The sequence below is a fragment of the Zootoca vivipara genome, chromosome 6 (genome assembly GCF_965207765.1).
Source record: "Zootoca vivipara chromosome 6, rZooViv2.hap1.1, whole genome shotgun sequence".
Lineage (NCBI taxonomy): Eukaryota > Metazoa > Chordata > Lepidosauria > Squamata > Lacertidae > Zootoca > Zootoca vivipara.
Genome location: NC_142589.1, coordinates 75,024,969 through 75,040,481, shown reverse-complemented (window position 1 = coordinate 75,040,481; position 15,513 = coordinate 75,024,969). Strand labels below are relative to the sequence as shown.

Sequence of the window (15,513 nt, the reverse complement as noted above, 5' to 3'; positions counted from 1 at the left end):
CCCCCCAAATTCAGCTTCACAACATTGGTTTTCAGAACGGCGCTATATTGACAGTTTTCATTTTGATGCCTTTCCTAGCGATCCCTAACATGGAATTTGCCTTTTCCCCAGCTGCTGCACACTGGGGTTGACATCTTCACTGAGCTATCCACTAAAACCCCAAGGTCTCACTCCTGCGCAGTCACTGCCAGTTCAGACCTCATTTGTGCACATACGAAATTAGGGTATTTTGCTCTAATGTGCATCACTTTACGCTTGCTTGCGCTGAATTTCCATTTGCCATTTTTCTGCTCACTCACTGAGTTTGGAGAGGTCCATTGGGAGCTCTTCACGGTCTCTTTTCTGTTTTAACCACCCTGAACAATTTGGAATCATCATCAAACTTGTCTATCTCACAGTTGACCTCTAGCTCTAGACCATTTATGAACAAGTTAAAAAGTGCAGGTTGCAATACCAATCCTTGGCGGGGATCGGACTCCACTTTCTACATCCCTCCATTGGAAGAACTGTCCATTCCTACTTTCTCCTTCTTGTTTCTGTAAGAGACCTCTCCTTTTATCCCATTATTTGATTGCTAAGCTTACTTAGGATAAGTGTTTGGTGAAGTACTTCATCAAAAGCCTTTTAGAAGTCTACATACACAGTGTTGACCAGATCACCTCTACCGTAACTATATGTTTGCTGGCATATAGAACCCTAAAGGGTTAGTGAAATAAGTCGGTACCTTCCTGAATGGCCATTTGCCTCCAGGATTCTTCATGTGGAGGTTAGTAACTAAGCAGGTACCAACTATTGCAATGTCTTTCGTTTCTTTATAGTATAAATTTTCTGATAGGCCCTTCTCCCTCCCAATAATGTTTTCAGCAATGTTATCAGTGTAACCAAACAAAAGCAAAACAACATATGCCAAAAAACAGTTCACGATCCCAAGAGGGTGCAGCTCATATAGAGAAGGAACTATGCGAATAGCATCACAAGCATAATCCGAAGCAAAATGTAAAGTTAGCACAGAGGGGTAAGTAAAGAACTTCACATTCAACTTTTATGATTCAGATTTATTTTTATTCCTACACTAGCAAAACATTCGAGACCTCAATTAATTTCCTTCTCTCGCTTAAAAAAAGAAAAAGCGAAGGAACAGTTTTACTTTCTTGAAATATGGCAATCTAATGGAAACAGGTGACTTTATCCCATGTGTCATGTTGGGTACGGTATATTGAGACGACAAACCTATGCTTCATGTTTGTAAAGGATGGGCTGTCATACCTGGAATAGTAAGAAAAAAGTTTTGTGCCTGATAAGTGGCCTAAAACAAATGTGTTTTAAATAAAAAGAAATCACAGAACTATCCGAGTGTGTGGTTGCGCACACACCACACAGAACGCCGAGAACTGTAGTTTGTTATAAGTGTTGGAAATTGTAGCTCTGTGAGGGGTGAACTACAGTTCTCTGGATTCTTGGGGAGGTGTGTTGTGATTTTAGGTAAAAAGTAGCAAATGGCCCTTCCAGGCCATCACCTTGGCTTTCCTTTTCATACCAATCAAGCATCGACTCATTTCCCAAGCCTCTCACATTCAGAAATTTGGCTTCCCACACCCTTTCAGTACAACTTCATTCGGGGGAAAGCCCAGGGCTCCGGGGTGGACTGTCCCAACAGATGGCCTTGCAAGGCGCAGTCAGGGGAGTTCCTGTTCTCCAGAGCCTCAGAGGGGGGGAAATACGACATAGGCAGCTGCTGGAAAAACTGCAGCTGCTGCTGGGCTTCTTCCATCTGAAGCAGCCGCTTCAGATCACGAGTTTGGCTCCCGGATCTGGAGCACCCTTTGTCTCTGTTTCTTTGCATTCTTTCGGAGACCTCTGCCAGTCCGCAGAAGTGGTAACTATTTGAGGTTCTCCCTTGCTCTACAGAGACTTTCTGGCAGAAGGCTCTGGGTTGTGCCAGTACAGAGAACAACCCAGTCCCATGTGGTGGGTGTTTGCTGAGCATATATCTGTCTTGCTGAGGGTTTTGCCTGTAGGAAGAGCACTGCTGCTGAGGGACGATGCTGTACAGCTGAAGAAACTCATTTGGCTGCCCTTGTTCTGAGTTCAGCTCTCTGGAAGTGGTTGGCTGGTGAGCCAGACAAGGGTATCCCAGAGCTTGGGACACGGGGAGTTTGGCTCCCTTACTGGGCGCTTTAGGGCTCCAGATACTTCTTAAGACATCAAATGACGTCTGAGACTCAGAGGCAGCTCTCTCCGTTGGCCTGAGCCCCAACTCCAGAGGCTGGTAACTGCACGGCTCCTGCGAAGGATGCAGGCTGTGGAATGGAGCGGGCTCCATCTCTAGTAAATTCCATTGATCTGGGCTTAATTCAGAGACACAGGAATGTTGCTGAGGATCAGTCAAGAAGTAATGGCCGGAGCCTTTGCCATCCATGCTCAGATTGACTGAACCCAAGGAATCATAGGTAGCAAAAGGCAGGCAATGCCTTTTGGAAGCACGCTTCTTTGTGTGTAGTCTACTGGCTACTTCAGATCTCTCTTGCCTGCTTCTGGCCTCACAGAAGGCTTCCCCTAGTCCTTGCTCCCAACGCCGAGCAGTTCTGAATAAAGGAGCAGTTCTGAATAAACCATCATCCAAAAGATGTTGTTCCTCTGAAGCGAAGCAGCTCCTGGCTAGATTCACATGCTGGGAAGGTGCAGATGAAAGATGGGAGTGTGGCTGAACTGCTGTCAAGTGAAAGCTGTGCTGGCTAAGTGCCTGTGGCTCACCAAAGGATCTGAAGTCTTCTCTTTGGGTGGTCTTCTCTTCTGCCTGCACAGGGAAACAACAACAAGTAGGCAAGATAAAGGAAAGAGCATGATTAGATAGGGACAGATTATCTCTGCTTCTCAGTGGAATGTATATACTTCTGACATGCTCCTACAAATGTTCCATTTCAACTTCTAAGGCTAATTTTGATTCATTCCACACTAAGCCAATTCTAAAGGCTTCTGGGATAAGTAAAAAACAACAACAGATCAAGGCTAGATTGACATCTTCCTGATGGTGGGTTGGAACCCAGTAGAGCTTTGCGGCTCTTGGACTTTGAGGTTGGTAGCTGGATAAAAGGGGTGAAACAGTGTAGGATCTCTGGATCAGAAGATGAGTATGACCCACTGTGGGCCCCCCAAATAAAAACTACTGACACAATATAGCTAAAGGGACCCCTGACCATTAGGTCCAGTTGTGACCGACTCTGGGGTTGCGGCGCTCATCTCACGTTATTGGCCGAGGGAGCCGGCATACAGCTTCCAGGCCATGTGGCCATCATGACAAAGCCGCTTCTGGAGAACCAGAGCAGTGCACGTAAATGCCGTTTACCTTCCCGCTGTAGCAGTACCTATTTATCTAATTGCACTTTGATGTGCTTTCAAACTGCTAGGTTGGCAGGAGCTGGGACCGAGCAATGGGAGCTCAGCCCGTAACTGGAATTCGAACCGCCGACCTTCTGATCGGCAAGCCCTAGGCTCTGTGGTTTAACCCACAGCGCGACCCGCTTCCACTGACGCGATATAACCTTCTGTAAATGCTTGGGAACAACTGGATGAAATAGGCTTAGGTATTATTTGGCAGGTTTTGAAGTTAGTCTAGGTACCATTAACCTCCCATCCTAGAACAATAACAGCATGGAAGTCTGACCTGCAATGTTCTTTGGCAAAGGATTTGGTGAGAGGGCAACTGAGCATCCTCCTTGGGTTTGTCTACTTGTCAATGGATTTATTTGTAAAGGCAATCCTAGGGCAATCAGCCCAAAGTGCTTAAGGGAATGTGATGTTTCCAGCTGTTTGCTTGCGGCACCTTAGGGCTGCTTCACACACTGCATATTCACATGGGCATAAAAACCGGGGTGTGGTCTTGAAGCCATTCTTAAATGGACACTTAAACCTGGAACTCATAGAATGTGGTTTGAAGGCACAAAAGGCCACCATCCTCCTGGGGACAAGAAGGTTTGAGTGACTTGATATCGATACCAGGAATGGTCCAAGAACAAAAAAAACTGAACAGTCGGTCTGTGAGCACTTAGAAAAGGATGCCGTGATTGCTAAGACCTAGTATGGGTTTCTCAAAAACAAATTGTGCCAGATGAATCTCATTTCTTTTATGTTTAGCCTGGTAAATAAGGAGATATGATAGCTATCCTCAAATATCTAAAGGGCTGTCACATGGAGAATGGAGCAAGCTTGTTCTCTCCTGCTCTGGAGGGTAGATGGCCTCAAGTTCCAAGAAAGGAGATTCCGATTAAACATCAGGAAGATCTTTCTGACAGTAAGAGCTGTTTGACAGGTCCACCAAGGGCAGTGGACTCTCCTCCCTTGAAGGTTAGTAAACAGAGGTTGGATGGTCATCTGTCATTTATGATCTACTCTAGATTCCTACATTGCAAGGGATTGGACTAGATGACCCTTGAGGTACTTTCCTACTCTATAATTCTATGATTACTACATGTACACCACTTTTGTTTCCTTCCTTCCACAGAAGGAAGGCAGGATATACAGGGTAAGTCCTTTAAAAGAGGCCCCGTAGATACAGAGTACACATGTTCCACGGGGCTTCTTTTAAAAGACTCACCCTGTACAGTATATGTAAGAAAATAAATAAAAATATTTTTTACAGCTCAAATACATCTATAATGTGGAATGTTTTAATGTATTTTTCCCCACTTGCTTTTAATGTATTTACAGTATGTGGGTTTTGTTTTGTGGCTTTCCAGAAGTCACCTTGAATTGCCATGGCAGAGGAAAAGTGACAATAAATTTAATAGTAATAATGATGATAACAATAGTAATAATAATACCACCTTCCCAGTGTTTAAACACATTCTTTTCAAACCAACCTGACCTTTCGAACTATCCTAATGCATTCTGATGCTCACCATTCTTATAACTGTATGTACAGGACAGGGAGAAAAGCTACTCGGGAAGAATTGTGCTTGTCCTCTCCGCTTTTTCAGAGAAATCTCCTGGTCAGAGTATCTGCTGCCATTGCTAGACATCTGTTCCAATAGCAACTCCTTCTGGTCCCTGTCAGGTGGGCTCTTGAAATCTGAAGGAGGACAGAACAACTGAACACACAAAATCCCATGTGGAATCAAAAGCTTACAAATGTGAGTAAGGGCACAGTTAATGTGTCCTTCTGGAGGAGGACATACAAGTCCATTATGCTGTGCAAAGTAATGCAGCAGGGTAGGGAGAGGTGGAAAGTAAAATAAGACAAGTCCCTGCAGCGAGAAGCTTACTGTCTATATTTTGACAGTGAGGGAGAAGAGGTAGAAATCCAGGGGATGAATAAACTTTGGAGTGGCTGAGGGTGAAACGATGGTCACAGACAAGGATATACTGTATCAGGAAGTAAAAGCAAAAAGGGATAAAGGATGGAGCAATGCTAGGATTCACCCCAGAGTTTTAAAAATTGATTTCTTGACAAAATACAACGTAATAAGTAAATCAAGTACGTTCCAAGGATTTTCAATGAGTGTAGCCTAATCCCCCACAAAATACCAGAAATGAGGTTCAAGCGAACCAGCTCCCTCCACAGGTTAACATGGGGTGGGGAGGGGGGGGCTGACAAGTTGTAAGTTTCTGTTGCCATAGCTGAGAAAGGGAAACCTCACTTTCTCAAAATGATCTTTTTTTCATTATGCAGCTACTACTCTAGTACATTGCGTAATGTGTTTTGATAATGCAAAGAGATCCAATGAACCTTTTCAAGTAAAGCGAGACCCAGATTTACAGAGCAACACCATTGCCCTGCGTAGCACTGCCAATAATGCCGCAAAATATATATAAAAATTGGTCCAGTAGCACCTTGGAGACCAACTAAGTTTGTTCTTGGTATAAGTTTTCGTGTGCATGCACACTTCTTCAGTTACACTGAAACAGAAGTCACCAGACCCTTATATATAGTGGGAGGGTGGGGTGGGGCTTTTTCCAGGAGGGTAGTAGGAGATGGGTGATTGACTAAATGGGTATGGTAAGCCTGTTGATGACTGTAATTAGTCTTACAGGAAAAACCAAGGGATAGTATGATGATTAGCATATGTAACGAGACAGGAATCCAATATCTCTATTAAGACCAGGCCTCTCCATAGTTTTCAGTTTAATGATAAGTTGCAATTCAGCAGCTTCTCTTTCAAGTCTGTTTCTGAAATTCTTTTGTAATAAGACAGCTGCTTTGAGATCCTGTATTGAATGTCCAGGGAGATTTAAGTGTTCTCCTACTGGCTTCTCTGTCTTGTGATTCCTGATGTCAGATCCTTTGGCGTGACAGGCCAAACCCTACCCTCCTGAAAAAAACCCCACCCTCCTGAAAAAAACCCACCCTCCCACTATATATAAGAGTTTGGTGACTTCTGTTTCAGTGTAACTTAAGAAGTGTGCATGCACACGAAAGCTTATACACCAAGAACAAACTGAGTTGGTCTCTAAGGTGCTACTGGACAATTTTTATATATATTTTGACTGCGTCAGACCAACATGGCTACCTACCTAAATCTGGAATAGTGCTGTGGTTAGCTCCCTAAACAGTAAAGGAGGGTTCAGGTTGCCTTCAGCAGTGAAGGAGGTCTGGGCCACCATGAAAAGTTTTAAAGCTGGCTGTAGGCTAATTTAGTGCAGCCTTCTGCAACTATCGGTTGAGGCCTCTGTTAGTGTCAGCTAAACCCTGTGCTAATGGAGGTGGAGAGGTGAACAGGAAAAAGCCCAAACAAATGGGAGAGATTGGGCAAAGAGAAGGAAAGTGTGCTATGCAATCCTACAATGTGCTCAATTTGGGTTCAGATTTCTACCATCATAGGATCCGACTCCACTCACCATCAGTTGTCCCCTCCATCTAACCTTTTCCATGTGAAATAAGCCCTTAATAGGAAAAAGCTCCCCAGCCCAGCCCCGAATATGAAAGACGATGAGAAGCCCATGAAGGAAAACATCTCAGAAAGTGCAGGATTTATTTTTAAAGTCCATTCATCACTTGCTTGTGTGGTCTTTAAAGAATGGTGGCCAAAAGCAAAAGCAGGGCTTCTACACTTCCTGTTTTCACTATTGCAATATTTCAACAAACTGCTAGTTTTCAATATTTATGGCAGATGCTGCATGCCAAAGAGCTGCTTAGCTTGAGCCAAGCTCATACTTAGCTTGACACAGTTCATACTTATGCTGTAGCCTCAACAAGCCCCTTACCTGCATGGGCCGTGTCAGTGTTACAACCACCTGCAGACTTCTTGAGCAGTGCCAAGGCAGATAAATCTGGGAGTGTTTTCTTCTGTTCCAGCAGGATATTGATAACAGCCTGACGTGTTTCCCTGATTAAGTTACGCCCAGGGAATACTGCCTTGAGGTCCAAGAGTTTTTGCAGGTCCTGGGCTAATTCCCTTACTGGAGATTTGCCTTTGCCTGACTCAGTTTCTGCTGTGGGGATGGGAGGGACGTTTTCCTTTTCATTCAAATCCATCAAGGCATTGCCCTGAAAAGGTTCAGTTTCCAAATCCTCTTGATTGAACTCCACAACCGCAGGTGCAGCTAAAGGCTGGGATGCACCTGGAATGGCCACAGGCTGCTGTGTGAGCGAAGTAGAATCCTTATTCACTCCACGTGGGTCCTTTCCACTGCAACTCAACTGATCACTGGGAACAGATTTCTGATCAGCGTCACAGGGCTGGATCTCTTCTTCCAGCAGCATCTCCATGCCACTGTCTCTTTGTATAGGAGTGATTTCCAAGACCTCTTGCTCAGCTCTGGGGCTCAACAATCTCTCTATGTTAACTGATTTCACTTCCCTGTTAAACATGCCAAAGGGCTGACAGAGTCTGTTCTGCGTTATAATCAGAGGTTTGGCAACACAGCTGCCTTTGATGGGTCTGATGGGAGTTGACTTAGCACAGGTGTTAAACTGGGAGCTCCAGAAAGGGGGCAGCGTCTTCTGTAGCGTCCTGCAGTTGGGCCTTTGTTCTGGGATCCTATCGGTAACCTTTCTGCCAAACTTGACATAGTTGCGCTCTCGTCTTGTTCGGCGGCGTTTGACCCTGGCAGATTTCTCCTCGATACTATGATGCTCTGTTGGGGATGCTCTCAGGTGATGGGAAGAACAGGGTAAGCCAGAGCTGGCTAAAGTCTGCTTTCTTTCTTCTCCCTTGCCACAAGAATTCATACTGAAAGGAGCTCCTGAGAATAAGCAGATACAATTGAAAACAGCACCCAAGATGCTATGTTTAGATTCTTATTCTCACCTGGGAAAGTAACAGATATGAAACTGCGGCTAAAGCCGCTGTCCCAACAGTCCTACGTCCCTTGTTTTTTGTCTGTGGGCTGGCATGAGTTTGTATGTTATTATACACACATGTACAGGGTAGGGCCATAGTTTAGGGCAGTGGTTCCCAACAGGTGGTCCGGGGACCCCCAGGGGTCCGCAAGATGCTATTAGAATAAAAAATATATTAAATATATTTCGTATGGTAACAGATTTTTTGTTTTGGCCACTCTGCATGAGCAGAGTCTAGCGCAAAACTAGAATTAGATAGAGGCAGTAGTTCTGCTGTATGCCGTTAGGTGGCCCTTTACATACACTACTGTTTTGCAAAGAGGCAGCACGCGCATTCTACTAACGCTCACCTCCCCAAGATGCTTTGCGCGCATCGGCTTCATTTGTGCGCTACTGCGCAGGTACCCTGTCTTCTCCATTCCCCTCCCTCCTCCCTGGCGCGCGCTGCCTCTTTGCAAAACAGTAGTGTTTGTAAACAAAGCGTTGTTTTTCGCGGAAGCTACAGTTCGCGTAATTTAAAATGGGCCGTTGGTTAAAAAGTGGTTTGTTAAAACGACAAAGGCCTACAGATGAAGAGGAAGAACTGTAAAAAACGTATAAATATAAAATATAAAAAGACTCTTAATTTGGCTCTCACTTTTTAATTTTAGGATTAGGAATTAATGGGGGTCCTTGTCACAATAGCGGCTCGATGAGGGGTCCTCGAGAAAATTTTGTTGGGAACCCCTGGTTTAGGGGGTAGAGCAACTGCTTTGCATGCAGAAAGTTCCAGACATCTCCAGATAGAGCAGGGAATGTTCTCATCTGAAATGCTGGAAAGCCAAGGCCAGTTTAGAGAGATAAATGGACCAATGGGTGGGTCTAACTCAGTACCAGGTAGATTCCTATGTTCCTATATACCCACAGAAGTGGTGGTATGCATAAATCACATATTTGATGAAGTAGACTCTAATCAACAGAAACCTATAACACAATAAAGCTGCTAGCCTTTAAGATGCTACAAAATCCTTTGCAGTTTTAATCAAACACCACATGTTACTAACTAGCCCTCCCAGTGTCAAAAATAAATTCAGAGTAAGAGTATTGTTTTTACTGAACCAGCTAAGATAATTCCAGGCAGAGAGGTCTTTCAACAAATTATGGTGTGTCGGTCATTCTGCTGTGCCCTTGGGTAGGCGTTGTTTTCTTTTTTTCTTGGCAAACTTTTTTTTTGTCCATCTCAACTTCAGCACCAGGCAATATGCAATTTTAAATATGTACCGTACACATTTACATCAATAGCCAGTAGATTTTTTAAAAAAACAGAAAACCAAAACCTAACACCTACCAACCGTAGGGTTGAGAAATGAAAATGGGCTTGCTGGAATGCAGCTGTAGAGTATGTGGGCCGAGTCCAATGTTAGTCCTACTTCAGAGCAGACCCACTGCAATGAATGGGCAAAGGTTGGGGCTGCTCATATCAATGAACACACAGTTGGGTAGAACTGCAACCACCCAAGGCCCATCCTTTTTAAAAAAAATGACGAATACAACAACAGGAGTGCCTCTGAGAAAATACACTGCCCTTTTTACTCACCAGTGGAACTGATCAGGGACTCTGCTGCATCTCAACAAGGGAAACGGATAAAAGCGAAGAGAGACCTCTCCTCTTATGGCATCTCCCCCTCTCCACACTTTAAACCCTAATTTTTCCAACCCTCCATCTTGCCCCCAACAACCTCTTTCCTCCAACCGCCTAACTGGCTCACTCACGCCTCCCTCGCGGAAGCTGGATGGGCGGGGCAAGCACCCACCACCCCCGGGCCTGCTGGCGGCCTGCCTCCCCTCGTGCAGAGGCGGTTGTTCCGATGCGGCTGCCCGAAGCACGAGAAGCTCCCAGGCGACTCTCAGACTCTTTTCCCGCGCTTCCCGAGCAGCTACGGAAGCCCACGTTCCACTCCCGCCCTTGGGCTTAGCCGCGCCCCGCCCCGCTTGGCGTGGATTGGTCGCAACGCGGCGCAGTTCTGTGCTGATTGGCTGCAGAAAGCTATCGGTCGCTAAGCTCCTGTACCACCTGGGTGAGACAGGTGAAGATGCGCTTTTGAGGGGCTGGAGCGGCTTGGCAAAGGGCTGTTCTGCAATTATTAGGTGCTCATTTTCAGTCACCCAAATGGCTCACCCCATTGCTATCCACCTCCTCCTCAAAAGCAAATAAATCAGATTATCCAGATGCTGTTATTTATTGTAATTATTTGTACGGTATATGTTTAGCTTTACACTTTTATTCTTATCGATGCCCCCACCACCACGCCCATGCATTTAGCATATCTCATTTTTTACATCATTTTCCCCATCGGGAAAAAGGCAGGATACAAATAAATGTAATAATAATAATAATAATAATAATAATAATAATAATAATAATAATAATAATTGCCGACTTAAATCAGAGCCCCCATGGGCGTAGCTAGGATTTTTGTTAGGGGCGGCTTCTTTTCTGCCAAGTGAAAAAACAAACCATTTATCAAACTTGATTCACAATGCACCAAGCCTCATTATCACTCTGCCTCGTGAATTAATATTGACAAGCAAAACAGGACAGGCCTCTCTGCTTCATAAACAATGGGAATTTCTATAGGTACAGCTTCCCCCCCTCCTAATTGTGCATCTTCTGACATACCCTCTTTGCATTGTAATTATAGCCATAGCTGCCAAGTTTTCCCTTTTCTCGCGAGGAAGCCTATTCAGCATAAGGGAAAATCCCTTTTAAAAAGGGATAACTTGGCAGCTATGATTATAGCTGAGGCTTGTAGCAGTCTGCCCCCTTTCCCTAAGCTTTTCTTTAAAAAGGGGGGGGGGGGGTCGGGAGACCCATGCTGAAACCTTCAACTCATGGTCAAGAGATTACATGTGGAGAAAAGTGTGCAGGCAGTAGTCTGCCCAACTGCTCACTAAGCAGTAAACCTGTTTGCACCATTTAGTTTTCTGCCCACTGAATGGCAAGGTACTGAATAACTGGCAAGCACTGCAAATCATTAGCGTAGCCAGGATTTTTGTGGGGAGGGGGGCAGGATTTTTGTTAGGCGGCATAACCAATGTGATTGGTCAGTTAGCTATTTCTATTGTTTTACTTGATCTAGGGGGCAGCTGCCCCCCCCTGGCTACACCCATGCTGCAAATATTTTATTAATACAGTTAATAACTTTGCATGTACTAGACTCTCTATGTATGCTTACATTCTAGCTCAGGTAACAGGGAACCTGGGGTGAAATGCAGTCTCTCACTCCCAGGCATCTATCTGGCCCTTGGGACTGTCCCCAGGCCACACACATCCTGCCTTGCAATATCCTCTCTGTCCAGGTCACAACCCTCACCAGCTCTGCTTTACATCCCTGAGTATTTTTGCCCGGCTAGAATTCGTTTTTGCACTTTGGTGATGCTCCTTGCTTGTCTGGATGGAAGACAGAGAGAGGGGTGTGTGAGTGTGTGTGTGTAGAAATAAGCCTGCTGTAAAAATGTAAAATTTACATTCATTGCTTTTCCACTTTGGCTTTTGGCCTGACCAACCAGTGCCATGTAGCCCTTGGAATTTTCCCTATAAAGGATGGTTGCCTTCGGGTTGAAAATGTTTCCCCACTAGGAAAAGGTTGGGAATTTGATCAAAGGTGTGGGAAAGGATGAGATTTCTTAAACACTTTCCCTGTGTCCTGTGAACCATATTTTTTTTGTCCATGTTGCTTTTTTACTTGCAGTGTGCATTACAATCTTGTACACATGCACATAGATAGCAGGTGAGAGAGGCTAAAAGGTGCTTTTGGAGCTGTTTGTGAAAGCACCCTAGGTCCCTAATTCAAATGCAATCATCTGGAAAAAGTCATTCCAGAGCACTTATCATTCTTTCCCCGTAGTGAACTGAAAGAGAGGCAGAGAAGGGAAATTACTTAGGTTATCAGACTGTGAAAATATGGGCTCTTGTGTTGCTGTTACCCTTACTGTTACAGCACAATTATGTTTGGATTGGCAAGATGGAAATATTTATAATAAACTATTTTTTTTAAAAAAAAACCTCCTTGGTTTATGATGCATCTCATATTGGAATGCAGGACACTGGAAGCAAGGTTTGAGCCAATCCCTTATCTGATTTTGCAACAATCCCTGTTTAATTTTATTTTTTTAAAATCTAGCCCAGTGTATATCATAGTATTTTAAAAGTTTTTAGTATTTAGGGTTTTGATAATTCCTCATACAGGATATGTATATTCCTTAGTAATTTATTTCCAGAATGATTTCAACTTTTAAAAAAAAGGTTTCATGGTTGGCTGTTGCTAAGATGAGTTGGCCAACTATACTAATAAAATTGAACATCACTGTCTAGGGGGTTTAATCTTTAGATATCAATATTTGAACAATGGAAGCCTTGTTTACATACAATGATGAATGTAATTTATTATCACTATAGTAATAAAAATTCAGAGCCTCCATCCAGGGTATTTAATAAATATTTTATTCAAGAGACCACAAAAGGTTATAATGCTGAGATTAATTTTCAGATCCATTAATCTTTCAGTGGGCCTGTTTAGCTTCTGTTCTTTCTCTTTTTATGGCGATAGCTCAGTCTTTGCCTGATAATGCTCCAAAACAATTTCTGAAATCACAGTGCCCTCATCAGTTCCTTCTTACAGACGATCCTGCAGTATTACATTAGCAATGTCCTTTAAACATTTAATGGCTTATTTCCAAAAGTACTGTGATTATTTCAATGAATTCATTTGGGGTCTAGCCTTAGAAAAAGTTCAGATTTTGCAAAGCTTTGTTGACCGCTCTAAGCAGCTTTGTGGGCCAGATGTAGCCTTCAGCTTTGCCATCCCACCCTAGAGCATACAAAGTCATAAGGAAATCATATTTTCATGAGCACCCCCTTCTTTTCCCAGCTAATAGTAGTATCTTCCTTGTGTTGAAATCAGTCCCCATTATGCTCACTGCACTGAGTGGAAAAGTTTATCTGTGATCATGTGCAATTAACCCCCTTGCTTAAGAATATCTTTATTGGCCCTTTGCCATGCTCACTGTCACAGTTTCTAAAGGGAGATTTTAAGAATTTTATTCCTTAAGCATAAGGGTGACAGTGACCTTGAAAATTGCACCCTGAAAAATAGGAAATCTTGTGAGGCAGGTGGCTTGGCTTCAGATCACTACTGTTTTTGAGCAATATCAACCACTACCGATTTAAAAATGCAACTACCCATAAATATTCCTATTCTTAAGGGGGGGAGGAATCTAATTATTTTAACCGGAGGTAGTCATCATAGCTGCCAAGTTTTCCCTTTTCTCGCGAGGAAGCCTATTCAGCATAATGGAATTTCCCTTTAAAAAAGGGATAACTTGGCAGCTATGGTAGTCATGTCACAAATTAAAACTTGTTCTTGTTAGTAAATGGTAGAGGGGGCAAACCAGTTCCCTTAAGTAGTTTCCTTAAGTGGGATGTACTAGTCATTGCAAATTGCTGGATGAATGCTATATCAGTGCTGGAACTGAAGACATTAGTTGTTTTTCACTACAAAGCGGTGACTTTAAAAAGCACCTTGGAAGGGGGCTTTTTCCTACCCATCTTTGGATGGGCCACAGATGAAGGGGAAACCTTCCCCAACTGTTTCCTCTGTTTGGTCGGTGGAGCTGCAGTGGCACCCAGTGGCCATTTGAGATAATGCTAAATAAAGGTTTCCCATAGCTGTCAACTCCCCCCCCCCTTTTAAGGGAAATTCCCTTATTCTGAATAGAATTCCTTCTGAGAAAAGGGGAAGGTTGACAGCTATGGTTCAATCTCACGCTTCTGGAAATATGTGATAGTGCCATGTGCTTTTAAGAGTTGTGTGACAGAGAGAAATTTCAGCTGGCCCAGATGGTCACTTCATGATGCCGCAGGCTTGAGCAACCTTACACCTGCTGAAGCTTTTTCTTCTACCTAACTATTAAAGACAGAAGAGCCATGTGTTTTTATTGGCCTCCTATCGAAGAGTGCTTCAGTCAATACAGCTCCTTGTGCCTGTTCTGAAAACAAAAAAGCAAAGCACGTGGGTCATAGCTTCAAGCTAGCCTCATCATACGTCAGGAAAATACTTGACATGTCCTGGTGTCCGCGTGTAAAAACGGCACTGGATGTATGGCAACGCAATGGAAAAAGCAGCGGAAACAGCTCCAAAAGCTTAAAATCAATCACATCATTGAAGTCCTCCCATTAGATGGGACTTCCTGCAGACATCTGGAAAAATAAGCCCTGTTATGGGGACGTTTTTGTAATGTCTGGTGTTTCTATGTGTTTTTATATTTTATTGGAGATGCCCAAAGGGGCTGGGGCAACACAATCCAATGGATGGGGTTCAAGCCTTTATTATTATTATTATTATTATTATTATTATTATTATTATTATTATTATGCTGGCTTTTCCTCAGTCCCAGATGTGTGGGGTGCTGCCTGTGGTGGCTACTCAGTGGCAAGGGGGAAATGTACTTTGCATGTGCTCAGAGGCATGCCCTCCTTTGTGACAGGTTCACTTCAAACTCTGGTTTCCAGCTTCCCTCTATCAGCTCTTTCTGGAGATCACCTCCCCCCTAGTACTACTGCGACTGGTATTCATTTCCCATTAAATCGTGGATTCCCTTCCTTGCAACACTAGGAGACATTTGCCTCAGGAAAGAAGATTCTCCGCTTTTCTACACTCCCCCCCCCCCCGCCTGAGGTTAAAAAAACAACCACCACCAACGAACGCAGCAACCTGGCGGTGAAACAGCTGTAAAAAAAAAAGAGAAATTTCCCGCGCTGCCCGATGATTGGCTGCAGCCCACCAGCTCCTGTCGCTCATTGGCTTGCGCGATTTTTGGCGCCTTTTCCCTCTCGCTGAAGGAAGGAGATGGCTCTGAGGGGCTGAGCGAAAAGCCTCGGCTGTGGCGGGGAGGATTTAAGAGAGGGGCGAAGTTTAAACAGTTCCCTCGCTGCGTGTAGAGCAGGGAAGCCCAAAGTCTAGGGCTCACCCCCCCTCCCCAAGATTAAATGAGGAAATGCCCAGTTTGGGCTGAGGGAGAAAAGGGAAGAGAGAAATTGGCTGGCTGGATGGAGACTGAGGAGGGAGAGATTAATAAACTGGGCTGAAGTTTGGGAACTGAGGGAGGGGGAGAGAAATGGCATCTGGAGCTGAGATGCCCACTGGGACAGAAGCCCAGGAAAGAGGGCATAAAATGCCAGCTGGGGCAGGAGCCCA

At 44.2% G+C, this 15,513-nt stretch overlaps 1 protein-coding gene across 1 annotated transcript; it reads right to left on the bottom strand.

Moving 5' to 3' along the window:
* Positions 1-1,050: 1,050 nt before the first annotated feature.
* On the bottom strand, positions 1,051-8,167 carry PRR19 (proline rich 19). Its single transcript, XM_060275259.2, has 3 exons — positions 7,201-8,167; positions 4,899-5,068; positions 1,051-2,797 (listed from the first exon to the last, which is right to left on the bottom strand). The coding sequence occupies exons 1-3, from the start codon at positions 8,165-8,167 to the stop codon at positions 1,601-1,603; spliced, it is 2,334 nt and encodes a 777-aa protein (XP_060131242.2). The 3' UTR covers positions 1,051-1,600.
* Between the last annotated feature and the right edge of the window lie 7,346 nt (positions 8,168-15,513).